Source organism: Diorhabda carinulata, chromosome 11 (genome assembly GCF_026250575.1).
Source record: "Diorhabda carinulata isolate Delta chromosome 11, icDioCari1.1, whole genome shotgun sequence".
NCBI classification, from domain to species: Eukaryota; Metazoa; Arthropoda; class Insecta; order Coleoptera; family Chrysomelidae; genus Diorhabda; species Diorhabda carinulata.
In genome coordinates, this window is record NC_079470.1 from 3095118 (window position 1) to 3121160 (window position 26043).

Below are 26043 nucleotides of genomic sequence, written 5' to 3' on the forward strand. Positions count from 1 at the left end.
GAATTGTTTTTACGTTAAACGGTGTGATATTTATTTTTGAAAAGTATACTTTGGACCATTACATAATTATTTCTAGTAAATACTATATCTTATCAGTAAATTATTTTTGCCGTGAAATTATAAGTCTATCATTCAATTTTGCTAATAAATCAACTAATTTTAGGTCTCTTTCAATTGTTATTGGCTTTATTAATAGATAATACCCTTGACGTTTCGACCTTATCTCAGTCTTTATTGAAATATAATCTGACATTGACAGATTATCTCCCGTATGAATATCAAAATAAAATTTATTTCCACCAAACTGAAAGATTTTTCATACTCTGTTGTCATATCATACTTAAAAATCAACTCTTGATTCAAATTATTCACAGTTATTCGAAATATTTGGGTCATTTTTTGTAAATGTCGACAAAAAGGTCTTTAGAGGAGAGGTAATTCGATATTCGTAGAGGCATTAGCCAGGAAAGTAGTTGTTGTCTTCTTTGAAGAACGGTAGAATATATTTTCGAAATATTAAATTTCGAAATTATTTCAGAGGTTAATAGTAAGAATCGTTTATTTTGATACATTTTACTGACTGAATCCATATTATCGGCGACTACTCTAGATTTAACTACATGAACTAAATAGCAACGTTCTTTGACATTGTCTCAGTTCGGATCTCTGCCCGGGCGAGGGTTGTTAGACCACTCTGATGAGACGTAATAACGTCGAAACTAGTCAGTGATTACAAACCCCTCCCTGCAGCTGCGAGCGATTGGGGATGTTAATATCGACAATAAGGTCGGTGGTTTTGTTTTTTCCTTTAAAGAGCAGTAGAATATATTTTCGAAATACCAAATTTCGATTATTTCTATTTCAGAGGCACTGAAATTTTGGTTAAAGTACAATGTAAATGTTCCGACATACCAGGCAAAACACCAAGCTCTGAAGATACACAACAATATTTTTTACCCAAACCTCTAATAGGAAATAAGCATGCAATGTGCTTTTAGCATAAAATTCGCTTTTTATTCATAATTTATTTTTGTTATTAGTACTATTTTAATATTTTATATGATATATGACACTAATCCTCTTCACTAATAAGTAATTCAAGTAAACCAAATCTCCGGAATTGACATAAGACCCCCTTAATGAAGCATTATCAATAAGGCATTTGATATAGTGTTTATAACTTCAGAATGCTCACAGATTGGAATTCTTCATCAACTCTTCATTTTAACAATAAATGGCATATTCCAAGAATGGCAAAACCTAATTACACGAAATCTAAGCTTACCTAATTTTCCATGTATAATTCGAAAATGGGATCAAATATAGAAATCATATGTTTGATTTATTCAACAACTTTTGGGACATACTCTATAGGTGGAAATAATTTCAGACGTTAATATGACTACGAGAAAAAATGTTTCTAAATTTTGAATTGTATACTTGAATAACTCTGTATAATAAGAGACATTATATTTTTTTGCTGTTTGCATTGACGATCACAAAATGAATCTTCAAATATCCTTAAAAAAATTCCAGATTTTCATTAATGTTTTCCATAAGAAGTTTTTATACTTTTGTAAAAGTGATTTTATTATCAGTTTTTGCTAAATTTCAGATGTCATCTACCTAAAATATACTTAAAATACATTTATTGGACATAATTTTACCATAATTTTTTACGAGTAGAAATAATTGAGGAAACCGGAGAAACAGTTATTTATGCTGTGAGTTAACTAATACTTTTTCCCCAGTAGGACGGTTTTACGGCAATTCCTACCAGTGAAAAAAGTTATTTCACTCACAAGTTTCATACAAAAAATTTTCTACGTTCGTAGACTTGAAAAAAATCGACAAAACCTATATTAATTGTTATGATATTAATTATTAAATTGAAGTGAAGAAAAAGTTACATTACTATTGGTACTTAAATAGACAGCATTTAACGAGTTCAAAGAAATAACATCGTATATAGTTGTATTAGTACTTATTGGATTGTTGATAGGATCGTGAACATTTACAATACTGCTTGAAGTCGAATTAGTTGTTCCCGTAAAAAAATTTCACTGCGCAATCCATTTTGTTTTTTATTGAGTCGTATACGTAACCCTCCGCAACTGTGTTGGATTTCCACCCACTGGGTTTCATTAGTTGATTATATCACCATCGGAATCCACTAAAAGAGCATCGAAATATTTGCCTACTGTGGCCCAAATTCAAATATATTGCGATAAGCGAGGGAATTTTTGAAAAGGTATTGATACCCACAACTTGGATTTTGCTTTTTTCATTGCTATACTGCAAAAATAAATGATCTGTTTTCACATTTGTGGGTCATCGGTTTTTATATTTCTTATAATTATTTACCAAGTTCAAAATAAAGTCAGATATTTTACCAATAACAGTAAATCGACGTTTTTATATCAGGATCACAAACATATTCAATCAATATCCTACGGTCAAATTTTTGCTCCCCCATCCAAAAGTAATTTGCAGTTTGAAATAAGATTAAGTCTAATAGCTCCTAGCGGGTATATTCCTTGACGTGTAGTAGTAGTCCAAGAGCTGGCTGCAAAAAACCTGGCCCATCGAGTTACCAGATGAAGTATTTTTTTAATGATACTACTCACTGTATTTGCATTTGTCACTAGAAGTGGCACTGGTGTATTTTCTTAATAAGAAATGTTTAAACTTTAATTTGATTATAATTTGAAGCGGTTACTCGATAGGTACGGTAACGCAACAAAAAATAAGTTAAAAAAGTGCATGCCATGGGATTAGCACCAGATTTAACGGAGGACTTGTTCAGAATTATTTTTTACTCACTCGAAACTAAATTTTAAAATCAGTTTCAAGCAGTTACTCGATTGGTACAGTTTATGTCCTAAAAATGTATCGTGGAAAAAATATGGCCATATAACCCACCATATTTACCCTGGCACTAAATGATTTTCTCAATAGTTACAGTGGGTAGTATCATTCAAAAAATACTTTATAATATAATACTCCGGTAACTCGATAGGGCAGGTTTTTTGCAGCCAGCTATCGCTCTATAGTTGTCAAAGTAGATAACAACATTCGGAGCTTGTGGACACATCTGTTCATCAAAGTTTTTCTTTTAATGGAATACTTCGAAATTGTTTATTCAGGTGGTCAGTAAGAGGGTGTAATTTATGTAGGCGATATAATTCTGAATTCTCATTAAAAGGCTTGCATTTCCTTATAAACTGGAATCGTTTCTCGCTCATGATAATTTTTCGAATATATATATATATATATATATATACAGTGCTTTTCAGATAAAAGTATCCACCTTTAATAACTTTTGTAATACTGGTATTTAGAAAAAATCCAAAAACACGTCAATTTATGTTGGAAGGGGCAAGCATTATGGCTTATTTAAACTTACTGGAAAAGCCACCCCCTCACCCCTAGCAGCATCCCCTTTATTTTTTTAAATTACTTTTCATATTTTTTATGTAAAATTTGGATACTCCTCTTTGAGCTGATTTCAAAAATGTATAATACTTGTAGATTAAATGAGATAAACAATTTTTCTTTTAAGAGCACAAATTTTACTTATTATTTACTTTCACCTTATTTGCCTGTACTAAAATGGGTTGTACAACAAGTAGAGCGATCGGTGTTTCATCTTCTACAGTTTTCCGAGTTCTACATAAATTCAAGTACCACCCATACAAAGTTAAGTTGGTGCACGAGTTGAATGAAGATGATTTTGATCGTCGTCTAGAGTTTTGCGAATCAATGACGCAAATTATCAATAACAATCCACAATTGTTAAACAATATTTGCTTTTCTGATGAATGCTCATGGTCATTAAATGGCTTAGTAAGTAGGCATAATTGTAGATATTGGGCTGAAAGTGATCCACATATTATGCGTGAATTCCATACACAACATCCCCAAAAGTTAAACGTTTGGTGTGGTATCCTAGGTGACCACATTGTCGGACCTTTCTTCATCAACGGAAATTTAAATGGTGAATCATATCTTGAGTTACTCAGGGAAGGGGTTGACCCACGTATTACAACAATAATAGAAAATGATGATAACCTTTCCGAAGATTTACTGGTATTTCAACAAGACGGAGCTCCCCCACACTATGCTATGCCTGTCCGACAATTTTTAAACGAAACATTTCCCGCTCGTTGGATAGGTAGAAGGGGGCAGATGATGGAGTGGCCACCTAGGTCACCGGATTTAACACCTCTAGACTTCTTTTTATGGGGGTATTTAAAAACAAAAGTTTATGCTACCCAACCAGAATCTCTGGATGATTTACGAGAGAGGATAGAAAATGAATGTCGACAATTAAATTCAGCCGTATTAAGCAATGTCAGAGAGGCATTTCAAAATAGATTATACCATTGTATGGAAGTGAATGGTACTCATTTTGAACACTTATTGTAACTTCATAATAAATAGCACAGTTAAAAAGATTAAAGAGTTTGAACTGTTGTACAACCCATTTTAGTACAGGCAAATAAGGTGAAAGTAAATAATAAGTAAAATTTGTGCTCTTAAAAGAAAAATTGTTTATCTCATAAACTAACCACTTTAACCTACAAGTATTATACATTTTTGAAATCAGCTCAAAGAGGAGTATCCAAATTTTACATAAAAAATATGAAAAGTAATTTAAAAAAATAAAGGGGATGCTGCTAGGGGTGAGGGGGTGGCTTTTCCAGTAAGTTTAAATAAGCCATAATGCTTGCCCCTTCCAACATAAATTGACGTGTTTTTGGATTTTTTCTAAATACCAGTATTACAAAAGTTATTAAAGGTGGATACTTTTATCTGAAAAGCACTGTACTATATATATTCGAATATTAATGCATCTAAATGTTCTTGATTTTAGGTCTCGTCTGTTTCAAAATTAATTTCTTAATCATTCTTGACGTTTCGATTTTTCTTTAAGCCTTTATCAAAATATGATATTATAAAAAAAACTGATCTTAAAACAGAAGAGACGTAAAATCAAGAACATTTAGATGCATCAATATATCAATAGGTATCATAAGAAATTGAAGAAATTTATAATCGAGTATTGGTTTATATGGATTTCATTCAGGACAGTAGTTTTGATATAAAATTTTCTGAATTAGTTCATCGCCGAAAACTACTTATTAATAAAATCTATAAATTGCTCTCATTTTTTAAATAATGTTTGTCAAACCTGCACCTATGCTTCTTTCCAAACTTGTGTGTTTACAATTAGTTTTATAGTGCCTTGAAAAAATTAGTTACTTTAAACTATTCTAATGAGGTTGAATTCTATTAATACAGCTGTGATATGTAACTTCTGATGAAGATATCGATGTACCAATGGAAACAATAATTCTTCAAAAGTTTACACATGAGACTATTTCAAGTATGGACGCAAGCTTTGGTTTATAATACTATCTATTAAAAATGTATTCTGCAACACTCTATTCACAACTGCATAATTTTTAGTGATGATTATACATTAAAGGTCCGAATTTACCTCCAAGAATAATTCAAAAATTGGAACTTTTATTTTGTTTACTTACCCATTTTTCATCATTGTAAGAATTTTATGTCAATCTCTAATTTGGAACGACCTGTAAATATTTTATTATTGTGTTTAATAATTCGGTATTTGCAGCGTTTTATTGTTAATTTTTATAACTGTAAATCTCAGACATCATTACTTTTTAATTGAACTTTTTGTTAAGATCCACCAAGTGAACAACCTAAAATTTTTCTCTTTGGTCTTATAAAGCAAACATAGTTTTGAATCACCCCAGTAAGTGAACGTGTATTCAATCCAATAAAAAAGCATGAGGTGTAGACAAATCCAGTATGGACTTGTCTACACTGTGTACTTGAAACGATGGTGTCTCCCTTGAAGGCCTTTTCAGTCTCATCGATAACTAGGTTTTTTTTTCTTCCATACCAAATTTTTGCACTGTGCATAACTAAAACTATACTATCAATATCATTCTCTCGAACAGGATCTCTGTGCAAGTCAGCAGACTCGTTATTAGTAATAATCCCATCCTCAAATTCTGAAGATGAGTTTTCTATATCAATATTATCAATTTCATAGTAATTGACATGTTGCTCTCAATTGTCAGACATGCTTCTGACTGATGGCTGCAGATCTGATACAACCAAAAAAATAGCCCAATTTACAAAAAATTATTAATCCAGAAGTAAATTTGATGTCACATTTATTTTAATCAGCATTTAGTTATAATTCAACTTGCAGTAGTACGAAAATGGAATGATTATTAACAAAAAACAAGAAAAATAGAAGGAGGCTACCTTCTCTTGTCCATGTATATGTGGGCGGCAAATTGATGGAATTTACACGCCAACAGAAGACCTATGCGATTATTATCATTATAGTTTCGTATATAAAGTTGTATCAAACAGAGTTTATATGGATCAGACTCAAAATAGGTTATATAAAAGAATAGTGTATCATTTCTGCTAAAATGCGTACTATAGGGTTAAGTAAACAAGTTTATGTCCTTTGAAATGATTGCTCATGAAAATTTGTGTTAAAATTAATCTTTAAAATAATATTTTATTATGTTAAAATAAGTCGAAAACGTGGCAACGCCGCCCAACATAAAGTTTTTAATATTTTTTGTATTAATAAGAAATGTGTCGTTGTTATATCGCCATTAAAACCCAACTAACACATGTTTTAATATTATTAATAAATAATACAGTCCACACATCAACAATTAGTTTATTTGAACCAGCAAAGAATTTTAAACAATTTGAAAAGAAATAAAAGTCTGAAACCTTGAAAATAATTTAATTGAAATCCACTGACAAAATCTTCGATTAGATTGACTTTGAAATTAATTTCAATTTCAAGTTTGTTTGTCTTTCATTATTTTACTCTCCTTGGCTATTTCCATCAAATTCTTCGCTGTGGTTTTCCCGGTTTGCATAACTAGTGAATAGAAAATTCCGTTTTCATTTTGTAGAAGTGTATGAGGATGATCGAATTCCGCTACTCTTCCGGCATCCATAACCAACACTTTATCGGAATCCATAATGGTGTGTAGCCTATGAGCGATTGTTAATACTGTACAGTTGTCGAATTTCTTTCTAATGGTCGTTTGAATCAAACCATCTGTGTAAGGATCAACATTCGCTGTAGCTTCGTCCAAGACTAGAACTTTATTATTTCGAATAATAGCTCTAGCCAAACATACGAGCTGTCTCTGTCCTACACTGAAATTTGAACCACCTTCCGCCATTTTACTCTCTAAACCTGCTGGTAACTCATCTACTGCACGTTTTAATTCTACTTCTTCCAAAGCGTTCCAAAGGACCTGAAACAAATTTGTACATGATTACTGACTACAGCTAATGTAAGAGAGCTAATGTAAGCATTCATAAAATTACAATACAATTTTCTTTAAGACAAAGCTGACCCAGTCAATTTTGTATTCAACGAATTTGCTACATTCCACAACAATTTCACATCGATAGTATCATAATCGTCTCCAACACTTTACAAATAAACTATAAGTACGAGGATGATACCAGAATTATTTTGTCCAATGAAGAAAACACAAAAATTTTGAAAAAAAATATATTTATTTCTCCTTTTAGCTCCAAATACTTTTCAAGCGATGTTCAATAAGTTCGATAACCTTTTTATAATAAGAATCGTCAAAATCCTTGAAATAGCAATCAACTGCTGACATCACTTCTTCATTGTTGGAAAATCCACCAAGTCTGGGAAATAATCCGAGGGAACTAAATATGGCAAATGGGGTACATGAGGTTGCAATTCAAACTTTAATTCATTAATTTTGGCTATTGCAATAACAGATGTGTGAACTGGTGCATTGTCTTGATGGAATAAGACTTTCTTCTTAGTCAAATGCGACCGGTTTTGCTCGATTTTCTCACTAAAACGTTGCAATAATACTCGTTGTTGATACTTTTTCCTTTTTCAAGATAGTTAATGAGAATTATACCACGAGCATTTCAAAAAACCGACGCCTTTACCTTGCCTGCAGATGGAACAGTTTTTGCTTTCTTTGGAGCAGGGTGACCCTTTTGGGTCTGTAGATCAGGCCAGACCAGAACCATTCTCGTACTTACTTTACTCAATTCTGAAACTTATCTACTATTTATGTGAAATTATGTTTTGAATCTTATAGAGACGTATTAGAGTCTTAACAGTTAAAACAACAGACAAAATCTTTTAATTATAAATTAAAAAATTGATAACAGTGATCGTTTTATAGTGAAATCAATTAAATAATAATCAAATCTATGTTATAAATAAGGGACATTAAGACAAAAGCAAAGTAAAGTGAAGTGAGCTCCTTTGACTGCATAATATGTATTAATTTAAAGTGGAAATACTTAAAACACAGACGGAGCTTGTTAATTTACGAAAGGAATCAAGGTGCGCAGATTTATTAGTTAAAGCGATAAACAATGGAGGAAAGTTAATAGTAATAGTAAAAGTGAATATGAATTTGAATCTAAATATGGAATACCCTAATTTCTCTTAGAATATAAGTATGAAATGAAACATACAATATTCTGATCCATCCAATCATTCAATCTATTTAATACCGCACTCACATCAACGTGTTATACTACTTAAAGTCTATTTACCATTTTTTTTTTTTTTTCGATGAATAGACTTTAGTACATCGTTATTATGTTTATTTTAATTGTTTAACATTTTGATTTAGACATGTTCGAAAGAAATCCAAACATGGACAGTCATCGTAGTAGTCATAAAATATTCAATAATTAAGACTCAAATTATATGTTATGTTTGTAGGAAGAAGAAAAAATGACAGAAGCTATAAAACTCCAGACCATCAAAGGTACTTGGTTATCTGAGAGAATGTAGAGGTTTTTATCCGAACACTCCTGAGCACATTTGTTTAATTTGTTTAGCTAGTCTACCTGAAACATGGTATGTGATGTTCCCAGAGGTATGAAGAGCCTTTATTTTGATCTAGAAATACCCAGTCCAGATTCTTGTGCTAGCTTCGAACCGTCTGTGTACCAGAGAGATACATTTCGAGTTTGTGAAAGATTTTTATTAACTCGTGATCGTTAATTACCACTTCGAATGGGGTATCTTTGTCTAATATGTCTAATATATCCTCTTCACTGTGAAGTGAAGAGGAAGCAGGTTCACTAGCGCCTCTAAGGTTATAGTTGGGCAGGTTGACATTGCTCTTGTTATACCTAGGAAGATTAGCTTTTGAATCTTGTTTAGTTTTAATTTTTGAATTTGATTTGGTATCCCATCACTGGTATGATTGACAATTTTTGGTTTTTTCTATGAATTTTTCTTCAAAACCTTAAACTGTTCAAGTTACCCGTCTTTTGAAGTTAAAACTTCAAAAACTACATTTAAAAATCTCCAAGGACGAGTATCCACCTACAGCTTTCTTTTCTTTGTTTTTAAATTTTGCTTAATTCACTCACATATCAGAATACATCCTATTCGCAATTATTTTCAGTTTCAGTGTAATAATTGTTCATATTGTTTTTCTACTTTGTTTGTAACATCATTATTCTTTTTCCATATTTCATACCAACACAAGTGATTGAGGATCTTAGAGAAAAGCTTCCCCACGTTGACAAGTGTTTTAATATGTACTAAATTTCAAGTTTCATGTTACAATTTCAACTCACCTCATCTTTATATTCGTCAAATGGATCTAAATTGTTCCGTAATGTACCAGAAAACAAAACAGGCTCTTGAGGAATTATAGAAATATTGGATCTGAGATCTTTCAAAGATATGCTTTTCGTATCCACATCATCGATCGAGATTTGACCATCAATTTCCGCTAATCGGAAAAGAGCTTGAATTAAAGATGATTTTCCAGCACCAGTTCTTCCTACTATACCCACTTTTTCCCTTGGCTGTATTTTAAAACTTAAATTTTTCAATACAGGTGGGTCGTCACGTGAATAGTGTAAAGACATATCAATAAATTCAACTTTTCCTTCCTCGGGCCAATTCTTTTGAGGTTTCTTCATCTGTTCCTCTTCTTCTTCTTCTTGTTTCAAATCCGCATATTCTTGAACTCTTTCAACTGACGTCATTTGGTTCTCTAATTCGCTCCATTGACGCATGCCCCATTGAAAAGTACCAGTTAACGTCATTGCTTGAGTTAAAGCGAGACCCATATTTCCGGCAAACTGTTCTGAAAAAGTTGTACCCTATTAATTATAAATAATTCTATTATAATTAGACACTGAGATATGGTTGGAAGTATCTGCCAAAGATACAGATATCTGCCCAGATACAGATATTTTGCAAATTGAACGGTTTTGAGATATTCATTATTAACAAGTTCTGCAACATCTTGTTTCTCGTGAACAATAGAATGTATCAACACTGAAAACATAGTTGAAAAAATCATTCAGCGTGAATGCTGAATGCACAAAGGTTCGCAAAAAGGAGGCAAATAAGTTGGAATGACATAAAAGAGAAACAAATATTTCGCAAATTTTATATGAAGATAGGTACATATCCTTGTTTTTCTTACAACAAAGACGGAGATGTTCAAGCTAATTTCGCTTGTGTTCCTGATAGATAAACTACAGTCTACTGCTCGATTTTATATTGATAGTTAATTGGTATTTCAGAACAAGTAATAAAGATACCTCCACACTAAAATCAATTGATGTCAAAATATATCTTTGACAACCATCAAGATCTGAAGCTTCTTGGTGCTTGTAAACAACGATGGAATCTATAAACACCAGATATTGAATATAGTTTCAAGGATGTATAAAAGGTCCTTACCTAGCATGAACGATATCTCGGAAACTAAATCATCTTTTTTGTGTCAACCAAAGGTGATAAACCGATTATGTTCACGATAGATAAGAAATCTGACAATATTCAATTGATATGGTCGAAAGTAATCATTGACAACTATCTAGATGTGAAGCTTCTTAGTTTTTTCAGACAACGATAAAATCTATCACCACTACACCTTGAATATGGTTCACAAATCACAAAAAATAAGAAAAGAAAGTCATATAGTTGATTGGTTTCTATGAAGAAGTAATAAATAAACCCCAAAATGAATGCAATTGATGTCATATCATTGAAAACCATCAAGATCTGAAGCTTCTTCGTTCTTGCACACAATAATCTATCACCACCACACCCTTAGTATGGTTTGATAAATGAATAAAAAGTCCTTACGTCATCACAAAATAGAAGTCATATAGTTGATTAGTCTCTAGGAAGAAGTGATAAATGAACCCCAAACTGAGTTCAATTGATGCCATATCATTGAAAACCCTCAAGATCTGAAGCTTCTTCGTTCTTGCAAAAACTATGGAATCTAAAGCCACCAGATATTGAATATAGTTTCAAGGATAAATAAAATGTCCTTACCCGGCATAAATGATCCAAGTCTTACAAAAACAAATCAAGAATGATTGGGTGACCCAAAACAGAAAAAATATCTTGCAAACTAAAAAAACCTCGTTTGTATAAACTGTTTTGTATTTCTTATAGTCAACCAAATGTAATAAATCGATGGATAAGAAATATGACAACATTCAATTGTTATAGTTGAAATTAATCATTGATAACCATCAAGACGTGAAGTTTCTTGTCTCTCGCAACAACAATGGAATTTATCAACACTGAAGATATAATTGTAAGAATCTGGTGCTCCTTAAAAAAAGTTTCTATAGGGGTTAGGAGTATTTTACTATTTCACTCACAGCTCTATAAACCTCATCGAATCAGAACAGTAATTAACTTCCAAGTGAGATAGAAGATCAGAAGATTACAGAGTAAGTATAAATATTAAGAAGACTGTCATTGATACATATTCAGCATATCCTTACCGCTTTTAATAAACAGCAATGCCACAATAACCAGGGCAATGTATATAACACAAATAAAGTCCAACCAAAATCCAAATGTTCTATTAGCTCCTAGGTACATGAAGAAAGCAGCGCTGTGTAAATTTTGATAGCGATCGAATTCAGTTTTTAATATTTCTTCGGCCTTAAAAACTCTTATAGTAGTCAATCCTTGAAGAGACGCTGATAAATGTGTATAAATCGGACTGCGAGCTGAAAAATAAAAATATTAATAATAACATTGATAAAATTGATATGGAAATTTTAAAAGAGTTTTTACTAATGTCCATCTTGGATTCCAGGACACACCGTAGCGAAGGGAAATAAAATAACTGATAAGCTCGCTAAAGCGGAGGCAGACCACCCCTTCGTGGAACCCGAACCCTTCTGTGGTATCAGCTACAGAACAATGTAAAAAGCACTGGAAAAGAAGGGACCTACAAGGGCATAGACTTTCCTGAAAACTATAAGCTGAAAATATCTGTATGTATCCATGTAAAAACAATCTACGAATACTAACAGAAGTTTCATTGGGGTACTGTCGTCCCAACAAACATCTCAAGACCCTAGACCCAGTAGGTAATGTGGCTCGAAGGTTTAGTTGCACAGAGGACGAACCTCTATCCACCCTTTGAATCGAAGTGTATAGGAGACCCCAAATCCATACATACATACTTACAATGTCCATCCATCTCAATGATTTACATGCCCCATAGTACAATACGAGTAACTTAAAATGAAGTTACTGATATAGTTTGGGTGAGTTAGGAAACTCACTCACTAGATCGACCCACTATCATATTCATAAATTTTCTAGTAAATTCCACTGGTGCTTGCGACACAGCTAGCAAGTACAGCTTAATGAACTATAATATTTGAAGTAAATGATCATGAATAATTAGAATAATTCCAATAGTTGTTACCGTTCATGCTTTTGTTAATATTGGAAAAATTCATTCACTGATAGACGTATCTTAAGAGGAGAATTTGTGCGGAATATGTATTTTATCTTTATTTTTACTGACGTATAATAATTTAAAAAGGTATAAAGTTTTTACTTATATGTGTATGTATAAGTTTCTTTAAATAACTTTTTCATTGTTCTTCTATTTTATACAAAAATGTTCTTATTTGTTTATGTTATATAGTTCGTCTTAGATGCAATTATAAATATTTATATTTTTATACTGATCTTATTATTGTTTTATTTCTTATTTTACAATTTTTTGTTTACTTGCTTATCTTCATTAACATTTTATAAAAAATCTTGGAAAGTTTTATTTTGAGTCCTCAACCTGCAACACCATTCGAAATCATCATCGTTGAATATTCTTGTATTAATCCTGAAAATTCATGGTACAGTAATTCAGTAAAATGCTCTCAGCTTTTAAAGTTCTTCCAATATCAATTGTAGATTATAAAAACCCTTGCCGACAATTTTATTTGATCGACCAGAGGTGTAGATACTTCATTCTATGAATTTATTATTTTTATAAATACTTTTCAAAATATGTATATCATATGGAAAAAACTGTTTGTTAAAAGGCAATCGAATCATTATAAATTGGACGGCATTATACGCCGCTATTTATACAGATGCACTTAATTGTAGTTCTACTTGGGACTTGGAAAAAAATCATTATTGTACCTCGTTAACTTGCTACAAAAATAGACGAGTAAAATGTACCTGACTGTAAGGGCGTTTGGTTTAAACAGGAGTATCAGACGCTAACTGAGCCCTTTTTGTACCCCATTCGTTTATAAAAACGTTGGTAGTCTTTTATCTGAGGCAAATAATCTTGTCGCCAACGAACGGTTATTGCAATCCGTTTATTCAGTTTTTGGTTTTTAAAACCACGTGCTGACAAAACTTGACACAATGTCTAAACTGGTATAATTGTATTTTGGATAATCTGCTACATTTTGCTGTATTACTTCTAATATCGCAACCCTATAAATTGTCCTACATATAAAATCTTGAATAGCTTTGTCAACTGATTTCAGTTTTTCTTTACATGCTTTTCGGTTCTGTGAATGATCCACAGCAACCCCTTTCGTGACTACTCGAGTTAACTCTAGTTAATTCGGCAATTCTTATTATGTTTGCATTATCAGATTGCTGAATATTCTCCTTTTCTGAACATTGGAATATATTTAAAATAATTACTATGTTTGTATATATAAATTTATATTATTAAATTCATACTTGTCGTTGTTCTCATTACACCGCCTAATTTATTGTCTTCATTCGCCCATGGTCTAAAGAACGCCATATTTCTATTCATTTAAAGAAATTTACGAATTAAATGAATCTCACCCAGCCACGCCACTGCTTATTGTGTACAAACGCCTTCCGACAGCTTCGGCCAATAGAAATGCATTTATGTTTACGATTCGATGTTTTCATTAGTAATGGAGATGATGAGTTTTTGAATAATTTATATAAATCTAGTATAAGCCTGATAAACAGGTAGAACTTACGAAATATACTGGCTTAAAATAAAGAAAAAAAATATTTCTTTTTGTTTGCGTAAATCTTTGTTTTAGGTATGTGAACCGGAAACCAAATTAGAATCATTTTTTCTTCCTCTTTTTCTCATAACCACCTCTTGGAAATTTTCACTCTGATAAGAGGTATTTACATGAAAGGAAAATATTTTTCCTTTTCGTATCTCACAACTTTTATATTTGAAGATAAAACTTTGAAATCCATTTATGTCTCTGTCAAAGTTGTCACCGATCTGCATCTGAAGAATCTTCGTATTATAAAAAACAGCGTTGGGTTATGGCAATGAAGCTTTGATTTTTTTAACATATTTCGACGAAATGAGATGACATACTAGCTTACGGCACTCTTCATGGTGCGTACAGCTGCGAGTAATTCATTGTAATAGTTATAGACACTTGGTGCCTCATACGGAATATTTATACTAATGATATGGTAATATTAAAGCCTGTAAACATTATCTTAAAGTATACATTGGACGAAAAATGTCAATTTCAAATTTTTGTTGGGGTATGGCACCATTGAAATAGGAGTGCGATTATATGTAACTGATTATACTTACTAATCGATTCCACTCTCTTAACATCTCGACTCGTCTCTAAGAATATTACCCTCAAAACATAGAATATAACAGCAACGGTTATTGTAGGTATCATGATCCAGTATGACAGACTGGATATTACCAAACCGATTCCAGCTACTGATAATCCAATCTAAAATCAATGAAATTACTTTTCAAATAGGTAACACTAGAATGAAATTTTTAGCACGAAAATATTTGAAGGGGACTAAAATACTGAGGGAAAGAGAGAGAGACTCAAAAAAAACACGCGCCTATAAATAAGAAAATCTTCTACAAGGTTTGTATGAAAATTTTCGACCTAACTAAGAAATAAGATATACGAGTATTTTCTTCAATCCAAATAATAATTGTATATCTCCTCAAAATTGGAGTATACATTGAGGTTGGGAAACAGAAAAAAGTAACTTGGGACGCACTTAATGGCTGTACGTAGTCTCTACCTACTTTTTCATTTGCGTTGGTGTTACGACTTCTAGTGATGAACCATTATCTCCAATGGTCGTGTTTCGCTTGTTAGGTCTGTCATCTGCCCTCTTGTGACGCCGATGTCCAGCTATCGTACCAGCGTTTTGGGGGCCTACTGATTGGGCGTCTTGTGTCTGGTTTCTGTGTTTTGGCCCATTTGGCAATCCGTTCTGGAGCCATTCGTTCTACATGGTCTCTCCATTGTCGGCGTCTTGCTCTTACCCATCTAACGACATCTTGTACTCCCAGTTCTCTTAAGGTATCTGTGTTGGGTATTCTATCGTAGAGTGTGGTACCCTTTATTGTTCGTAATATCTTCATCTCTGCTGTTCTCATTTTTCTCTTTGTTTGTGTTGTGTCTGCCCTTGTTTCTGCGGCATAGGTTAGTATGGGTCTGATACAGGTCTTGTAGATTCGCGTCATACTTTCTATGCTCATATATTTATTTCTCCATATAATGTCCCGTAAATATCCCGATATTCTAGCTGCTTTCTTGATCTGCTTATCTACCTCGTCCGTTATGTTTCTGCTGCTCGTTGTTTCTACGCCCAAGTAGTTGAAATTCATTACTTGCTCTATAAATGCGCTCATTTACTACCAACTTGCATCTTATTGGGTCTTTGGATATTACCATGCTTTGTGTTTTCTCGCATGAGATTTGCATGTTAAGTCTCTGTGCCGTCAGGTTAAATTTATGAAGGAGGCGTTGTAGATCGTCTTCATTTTCAGCTATAAGTATAGCGTCATCTGCGTAGCAAAGGATTCTCAGGCGACGGTTATTCATTTCGAATCCTGCATTAACTTCGTTTACGCTCTCAATTTTTTGGTCCATTATTACGTTGAAAAGGCATGGGCTGAGGCTATCTCCCTGTCTTATGCCGGATGAGACTTTGAGTTCTCTTGTTAGCCCACAGTCTGTTTTTATTCTTGTTTTGGTGTTGATGTTAAGTTGCCTTACTAGATTTGTATAATGCTTCTTGACGCCTTTTTGGTTTAGTCGGTGGATTACATCGTTGAGTTTTACTCTATCGAATGCTTGCTTTAGATCTACGAAACATGTGTACATGGGTTTATTGTATTCTATGGATTTCTCTATCAACTGGCGTAATATAAATATTGCGTCTATAGTGGATCTGTTTGGGCGGAAGCCTTGTTGCTCTTCTGAGATGCCTACCTTAGCAGTTATCTTATTTGCAAGTATCTTGGTAAATAACTTTAACACACTACTAAGTAGCGTTATGCCTCTGCAATTCTTCGGATCTGATTTTATATATTTATATATAATTCTTGTATATAGGTATAGTTATACTAGTTCTCCATTCTTCGGGTATTACTCCAGTTCTTTCTATTTTATTGTACAGTTTTATTAATTCTTTTTCGATTTCTGGGCCCCCGCTCTTCAGTAGTTCATTTGGGATATTGTATGTACCTGGTGATTTTCTATTCTTTAGTTTCTTTATGGTTGTTTGTACTTCTTCTAATGTGATGGTTTCTTCCTGTTCGTTTGGGGATGGCGGGTTTGCGACTTCTTCTTCGTCCCTGCTTCCGTTGTTATCATATAGGATCTCAAAATGTGCTGCCCATGTTTCCTGATTTATAACATTTATCACTACCTCCTCGTTGATTGGTTTCTTCCTTTTTCGTATCATGTTCCATATTTTTTTCTGGCCTCCGTACAAATCATGTTCCATTTCCACTGAAAAATTTTCCCACTCTTTTATAGACATCGTATTCTTCCTGTGTTCTATTGGTAATGTATTTTATGTACGCTTTCTTTTTTTCATTTGCCAGTTCCTTAATTTCCAGAGTGAACCAGGGTTTATTGTGTGTTCTATTCGTGTCTATTGTTCTTTCTCCTAGGGATTCCTTTGCGCTGTTCTTTATGTTATTCTTTAGTTTCTCCCAGGCGGCTTCTACGTTGTCGGTTTCTTTTATAGGGTTTTGGACAATTTTTTCGCGGAGTCTGTTTTGATAGAGGTATTTAATGCTTTCATCCTTAAGCGACTCTATATTAAATTTCGATACGTAGTTGGGTGTTTTTCTTTTCTTTATTATGTGGGATACGCAGTATTTACACAATACTAAACCGTGTTATATGCCGATATTTGCCGATGTTAATACCCGTACGTCAAGTATCTGGGAGGGGTGGACTTACCTGTTTGTAATTATGTAGTCAATAGTTGATTTTTGGCCTCTCGTGTTAGCGAAAGTGTACTTTTGTTGTTCCTTATGATCAAAATATGTGTTGTTGATACGTAATTCGTTGAGGGCGCATACATCTATCAATATATCTCCGTTATCATTCACTGCTTCTTCGTTGAAACTATGCATGATTCCTGGGATAACTGTGTTTCTAATTCTTGAGTTAAAGTCGTCCATAATAAACACTTTGTCTTTACTGGTTATTTTGTCTAACGTAACTTGCAAGGCATCAAAAAAGCTTCCCTTTCTTCTTTCGGTTTGCTTACATCCGGTGCATTTATACTTAGTAGGTGTGTTCTTTCGTTGGCCAGCTCTACTGCTATCTGTATGATTCTATGACTTATATACTGTACTTCCTTAATATCTTTTTCAAATTTTTTATTCACCAGTAACCCTACCCCTCCCCGTGCTCGCAAGTTCTTGTCGACTCCACTATAAAACAGTATGTAGTTTTGGTACCTTTGACTGCCATTGCCTTTCTTCTTGGTCTCTGAAAGTGCGCAGAAATCTATTTTGTTTTTCTCTATTTCTAAGACCACCTCATAGTCTTTGTTGCTCCATGATGTAATGTTCCAACTTCCGAGTCTTACTATGTTTTCTTTCCATACTCGTTTTTTCCGTTTTCGTGCCGTGTCGTCGTCAATGCTCCGTCCAGTTTCCGAGGCTAATGTGACAGTTCTGTGAGCGTTTTTTATTTTTACGAGGGGCAGGTTGCTGGCCTCACCTCTTAACCCTCCTCCTTTATCCGGCCTTGGGACCGGCAGTGACAGTCAATGGGCTACTCAATCCACCCATCAACCACCCTAGGCGGAGTTTTACAATTCACTACAGCACACCAACAAAAGTTGTTCGCTGACGAAGCATTTTGAATTAAAAGCTCGCCCGTCAAAAATCAAAGAAACCAAACAGAGAAGATGAATTATTTTCCACCAAGACAATGCGAGCTCTCACACACCACTTTAAAACGTCAAATTGATGGGTCATCCACCGTACACTCCTTGTTTGGCATCCAATGATTTTTTCTTATTTCCTCAGATCAAAAATAAATTGCGACCTCAACGTTTCTGTATACCTGAAAAAGCGGTTGATGTGTTCAACGAAAAATACTTCGACAATTGATTAAAACGCATGCAAAAGTGTATTGATCTTAACGGAGAAGATTTTGAAATATATATTTTTATTTGTATATCCCAAAACTTGAGTAACAACTCTCGTCTATGGAGTTGTCTTTCTCATAGAAGTGACATATTATATATAAATAATCAAAAATAAGGAGGAAATTACTCACTTGAACGGTATCTAACAACGTCATTGGTAAAACTTCATCGAGCGAACCGATATCCTTAGAAAATCTATTCAATATCCTTCCAGAGGGGTTTATGTTGAAGAATCTCATTGGACTGTAGACTATATTAACAAACATCTTATTATGTAATCGTGTCGATGCAGTTAAACACCATGAATAAAAGAATAGTGATCTTATAAGTACAACAACAATTGCCATTATATTAACTATAGCGTAATAAGTGGCAGTATTGGTACTTGTAAAAACGGGTGTTAACCACCAATTAAATGGATTATTTGAATTTGAAGTAGGTGGTAGTTCAGAGAAATTTGTGATATTCGATACTTCTAATGATTCAGTAGAAGACAATAAATTTTCTGTTATCCATTGCTGAATGTTTACCCTAAAAAAGTTATTGCTCAATCAATCAAAGCAAAACATTGATTGAATTCTTATGAAATTTCATATATTCATAATTAAATAACGTACTATCTGTAGCATACAACGCTTAAGAGCAGCTTAAATACGAACTTAGACATCTACTCCTCTTTATACAGCAGCATCAAGTAGATCCACCGAATATTGTACAAAGAAGATAGAAGAAGAAGAAGAACGCCAAGAGAAGAAGATTCCAAAAAGTGATAACTCACTCCAAGATACAGATGAAGGAACTTTACCAGAGAGAACTACATCCCGAATTAAGGAAAAATAAAACAGCTGGAGAACGATCAGCAGTGAAGACAAAAGAAAGAAAAAAACTAAGAATTTGAATAGGGACAGATATAAAGTGGATTCACTCATTCAAGGTTCTTTTGAGTTGTAGTAAGATGCTTGAGAATTTTTCTCAAGAATTCATAGTATGTAGAATATGAAGAGTTTTGATATGGTGATTAATATAGGTCCACCATTTCTGATCTAGTAGTCCGGAAAATCCTGAATCAATAAAACAAAAGCATCATCAACTATAAAAGAGCAGACACCAGTAGTGATCACGTATTGATCGTAGCCAAACACAAACAAGAACTTAAGACACATGATAAAATCAAGACAGAAAGAAGGTATGACATCAAGAAACTTAAAAATAGAAAAGTGGTTATCTGAAAAAAAGATACAAACTTATGAATTAAAGATGATTGGGGAGGATATCAAAAAGGAATGGTAGATACAGCGAACCTTCACCTAGAAAGGCCATAACAGTAGAGAAAAGAAGAATAGTTTGATGATCAGTGCAAGACAATAACAAACATATAGTAAAAATGATAATAGACAAATATAGAACCTAACAAACAAGTAGAGAGTACGAATAGAAGAGAAATTGCAGATGAAAAAGGGAACAATGGACGAGTAATTAATTGAGACAACATATGACGACAAGAACGAATTATTGTGGAAACGAAAAAGGCTAGGAGATAGAAAGGACAAACCAGTCAGAAAGGCGAAGTATTTAAAACAACTATTAAATGTGGATGAAAACGATTCAGAAGAAGAGTGAATAAATTATTGGAACCAAAATGTTTAAGGAGAATTATCAAAAAACAGACAAGTATACAAATCACAAATGAACTGAAAAGCAATAAGAGAGCCGGAGAATTCACGCATAAATCTCAGAGGATTTAGGAAAAGGAGACCAGATATATGGTAGAAGGCACTAATATGCCCAATTTATAAGGAAAAGAATGAGACCACAATACAAACAACATTCAAATCTATCCGACTAAATGACATTTAACTCCTAAGAAAAATGCTCAATGTCAATTATATTATTATTTAAAGAGATTTACTTACCAAAAAGTGACAAAATATTCCGTGGCAATCTCTAGAATCTGAGTAAGACAAAATGCTAATAATAAAAGAAAAACTTTGATGATGTTTCCTCCAGCTTTAGCATATTTCAAATACACCCTAGCAGAAATAGTACCAATTCCTTTATCTTCTCTTCGTAACGTTTGTAACTCCTCTTCTTCGGGTTTATCTTCTTTATTCGCAATCATTCTAGATTTCCTTCTCACTTCCTCTTCTTCTTCTTCTAAATCTGCTAACAGTTTACTATATTCTGTATTCGAATTCTTCAAATCCGCATAAGAACCAGAAACTTCAATCTGACCGTTCCTAATCAAGTAAATTGTTTCAATATTTTTAAGATACTGAAGTTGATGAGTTACCAATATAACGCATTTTTTAGCTAAATAACCACAAATACATTCATCGAAGAGCTGCTTACCAACATGAGTATCTACAGCAGAAAGCGGATCGTCTAGTAAATATATATCAGCGTCTTTATAAACAGCTCTAGCTAAATTAATCCTAGCTCTTTGACCTCCGCTCAGAGTCACTCCTCTTTCACCAGCCAACGTTCTATCCCCGTGAGGAAAAAGTGTGAAATCTCTTTGTAAAGCGCATACACGTACGACTTCTTCGTACTTTTGTTGATCGAATTCTTGCCCGAATAAAATATTTTGTCGTATACTGCCTCCAAATAACCAAGGCTCCTGAGATGCATAAGAAATTGTACCGTGTATAGCGATGGATCCGCTTTCAAGCTCCAACTCTTTCATTATAACGTGTAACAACGTTGTTTTTCCACTACCTACTGCCCCGACAACAGCCACAACTTTACCTGCGTTTACATTAAAATCAATATCTTCCAAATTATTCTCCGGGCGTGATTTTAACCATTTAGCAGAACCATTTCTGATTTGAACATTTGCTCCGGAAACTTTCGGTTGTAATTCAAAATTCGGTTTGTAATTCCCATTAGACCAGTTTTTCGCTACCGCTTTGTCCTCGCCATGAATTTCATCGAATAACAGAAATTTTTGGATCCTATTCATAGAAATATACATTTCCGATCCTTGAGACACTGCTTGGGGAAAGAAAAATGTGAGGGAACCAAGAAGCCGATAATATGAGGTGACAGCATAAGCATACGATGCAGTTAGAGTGTCCTGTGTTAAGGCGTAAGTAATTATACATATAGCGACTGCTGCTCTATTTAAAATTAGATCCATCGACATTAAGATGGCTCTTATTACTGATGTGGATCTGATGTACTTCATCTCCTTCCTAGAAAAACAACAAAATATGAAATTTCAATTCTATATTATAAGTAAAGTTTGGGGAAGAACTCGAAACTCGTATAGAATGCCTCAGCCCCGATATTTCAGGCGGTTTATTTAGGAGAAGAAGACAGTTGTAGCCTAGGTCCTAGTTTAAGCTATAGAAATATATAAAATCGAGTCCAAGTGGTAGAATTTTTGATGCATTGGTCGAGTAAATGAAACTGTGGTGTCATGTACCTAACCAAAGGATCTATTGTGTCCCCTTTTCTTTCTGCTATACTGGGTAGCTCAATTTTTACAGATGGTCTGTTGATCCCACTTCTTTTGGGAAGTCCAGAATGTGAAATGGCTGTAGCTGCCACAGATCTTCATCTTCTATTTTATACGCTCCCAGTTGTAAAGCTCTGGAGCTCCGTAGGGCTTCACACTTCGAGAGAACTTGGATAGAAATTTCGTCCTCTGTACTACATAATCTTCTAAGTCTAGCATCTTCAGGTAACAGTGCCCTGATAGAACTCGTGTCAGTATTTGTAGATTGTTCTTACTAAGATTGATACATTTACCAGATCTACTCTGGTTATAGTTCCCCAGAAGAGTCTTTGCTTGTCTTAGCCTCTGTAAGTTGTCTCAATACTTAGTTTTGCTCCTATCTAACTTCTTTTCCAATTCTTTTTCTATTGTTCTGTAACTGATACCACAGAAGGTTTCAGTTTACATGAAGGGCTTGTCTGCTCCCGCTTTAACAAGCTTATCAGCTGTTTCATTCCCTTTTACTCCGGTGTGTCCAGGAAGCCACTGTAGGGTAGCTTACCTATCTCGAGAGGATTTTCATCTGCCCATAAATATATTATCAACTTGTTGTTTATCTATAAACCAATGAGTGTAGGTCAGTCTTGCTAATTAATCCTCTACTTCCATGGCAAGCACTTTCTGGATGTTAAATGGGTAAAGAAGTTGCTCCTGGAGAATCCTATGAGCAGTTGTCGTTGATACGTTAAATTGTAGTATTAAATTGTAGTGACATTTCACGTACACTAGTTGTGGGATCAGCATTAACTAAATCTAATGTGTTTTTTCTAAAGTTTGTGTTCGTATAGTTCATTGTTGACTTTTTGATATAACACGTCCTGAAATATCACTTTAAGAAAAATAATGGAAACTAGTTTACTTAATTTATGTAGGCAAACCTGTCTCCCGTAAGCTGCGATCAACCCTACAAAAGTTCTATACAATCGGGAATAGTTCTGCCCGGAAAGGGTTCAGTATACCTTTTTGTTAAACAGGTTGTCCCTGTAAAAGTGACTGATTTTTTACCCTTTGGACATATGCCGCCTCGGGCATTCAGTAGTGTACAATCTATATCTATAAAAGAGGATGTCCTGACTGACTGGCTGATTCATTCACTCATCAACGCCCAACCAAAGCTATTAAAGATATTAAAGAGACATGAAATTTTGAGGGTACGTTTATATCGGTGTGTAGGGGTGCACTTAAAAGGGTTTTGTAAAATTTTCAAAATATAAAGGGGTAAATTTCGATTTTAAATTGGTAAAACGGGGTATGTTTTAAAATTCGATTTTTTCGTTTTTCTCGGCCGCTAATTGAGATATCGTCTTCGTTTTTGCACTAAAACATTCTCCGTACAAATACCTAAAAACCAATTTCTGCGATTTACAAAATTCTACTTGGAAAGGGTTCAAAGAACTGAACAAACATTTTTATTACGGAACCATATATTTAGCAATTCTTCATGACGAAATGAGAGCGATTCTTTTTTAGAAATGGATCCCGTGTGAATATCTAAAAACTAATTTCTCCGTTTTTGGAAATTTCTTTTTGATTTCTTTAAAAAGGGTTAAATATAAAATTGAATTTCCAGCGTTTTACGCAGCCAATTCTGCATAGATATATGATTATTTCATAATGTGAAGAAGACCGTTTCTCCTTCCTCCTCATTTCGCTGCAGAAACCAGAAACTTTCTCAGCGTGAGAATTTCTGATCGAAATTCTCATTGGTTTGCCAACACTTCCCGAGCTTTTAAGACAGCGAAATACCAATAATACACTGGAGTCTTGAAGAGACACTCATGCTTGAATTGCTCAAATAATTTTCGATAGATTTCCATGCGGATTCCACATTTCATTGACCAAAAGACGAATAACGATGCGTTACACAACAGATACTGGTACATCCTTCCCGCTCATGGCTATAAGTAGACAAAAAAGTGAGGTTACACAGTCCTGGCTGTTCTCTACGCTTTGCAACAGAACAACAGTCTAACTATCAGTGCAGCCACTTCAACGACTTTACATTTTTCCCGCGTTTATTAAAAAATTCCGATTTATATTTGAATCACCTCGTATGAACAACTTATAGTTGCAACAGAAGTCTGGGAGACAAAAATAGGAAGAAACTTGAAGCGATTTAGATGATACAGATCTAAATTTGCATAATTATCTAAATAATATTTGTTATATTTATTACATTATGTATTTTTTAGTTTTAGTATTTATTTGCTAAGGTTGTTTTTTTTGTAATCATAAATCCTTGATAATTGTGCATTTGCAATTGAATGCTCCACTTATTTGATTTGTTGTTTTTTCAAAAGTACATCTTATTTATATATCTCCATTTCAATTATTTCAACCTTTCTATTCAATAAATATACTAATTTGTGCATTTGCAGTCAATAGTATAGTAACTTCATATCACTTGTATTATTAACTTTTTCAGTTATCCATTATCACAATAAATATCATCGTGATCCAATTAATTGCTTGTGTTCCCATTAAAAAATTATCAATTACAGCCCGTACCGAAAAACAAGACTATTTTTTTGTATAAATAAGTTTTCTAGAATACTTACAATCTGACACTCTCAACTAATTTGGCGAAAGGATATTCCCAAGTGTACATTTTAATTACTTGAATGCCTGATATGATTTCGTTCATTAATCTCACTCTTTCATCTGTTCTTAAAGCTGTTTGTAATCTATATTGAGAAGTTTTCTTTCCAAGCCATGCTGAAAAGTAAACATAGTTGAACAACGAAAAAATCTAGTTTATTGAAAATTAATTTGAGAAATAGATATTATTCATCATCAATCCAGTTTTGGTACACATTATGTTGTAAATGCAACTTAACTTCTTAAAATAATCCGATTTTGGTTAGATTATAAAATAAATAATGTGGATAAAAATTTTTCATGTGATTTTTTGATAAATTTCATATGAAAGATATCAGCATAAGTCTAGTTGAAGTATATAGAGAATACAACATTGTGTGTATATTGGTCCAAGAGCTTAATCTTCTCGGAATTTCGATGTACAACTAATATATATTCAAAATGTATCATTTAAAAGGTTTTTAAATTACATATTGTGGTCTACTTCTAGTCACTAAATTAGTGCGGATTTTTTCAAAATTTGAACGTTTATTTAAGAAAAACATGTACAATAGTATTATTCAAAGTATTGCCCATCTGAAGATATGACCTTTTTCCATCTTTCTGGCAATTTAAGGATCTCAATAGAACTGCGCCGGCTTGGCAGCCAAAAATGATTGAAGCCAATTTTTGACATCTTGCTCTGATGTGAAACGTATTCCAGTGAGGGCGTTCTACATTGACCGGAACAAATGGTAGTCACAAGGGGCAAGATCTGGGCTATAAGGCGGGTGTGGTAAAACATCCCATCCACTGTTTTCCAAATAGATCTTTACCAGAATAGCAACGAGGGGCCGAGCGTTGTCATAATGGAAAATTATTGCCTCGTGTCTGGTCGCATATTCCAGGCATTTTTCGGCTACTGCTGTTTTTCAGAAACAAAGTTCGACATATTTGAGTGAAAAAAAATTATTGTTGTTAACGCTTCAAATGAATGACATATACTGAAAAGACGTACAATAACAGTAGCTTTCCAACGCACGTTCGGAATATTGGAACGATGTAATATTATACAAGTTACGCCATCCCTTATCAAACCGCACTTATTAAGTTATAGACCCAAACAAATCACAATTTCACAATTGAAAGTAATTCAAAGTGTCCGTTATTT

General features: G+C 33.6%; 1 protein-coding gene across 3 annotated transcripts in view; it reads right to left on the reverse strand.

The window, feature by feature from the left end:
- Positions 1-6664: 6664 nt before the first annotated feature.
- LOC130899407 (probable multidrug resistance-associated protein lethal(2)03659) overlaps positions 6665-26043 on the reverse strand; it is a 34891-nt gene continuing 15512 nt past the window's right edge. For all 3 annotated transcript variants that reach the window (XM_057809331.1, XM_057809332.1, XM_057809330.1), the window contains exons 5-11: positions 24854-25010; positions 20713-21990; positions 18931-19330; positions 14955-15105; positions 11869-12099; positions 9682-10199; positions 6665-7334 (exon numbers count right to left, since the gene is read on the reverse strand). In XM_057809331.1, the coding sequence (XP_057665314.1) occupies positions 6867-7334; positions 9682-10199; positions 11869-12099; positions 14955-15105; positions 18931-19330; positions 20713-21990; positions 24854-25010 (3203 nt within the window). In that variant the 3' untranslated portion in view covers positions 6665-6866. The remainder of the gene's footprint in view (positions 7335-9681; positions 10200-11868; positions 12100-14954; positions 15106-18930; positions 19331-20712; positions 21991-24853; positions 25011-26043) is intronic.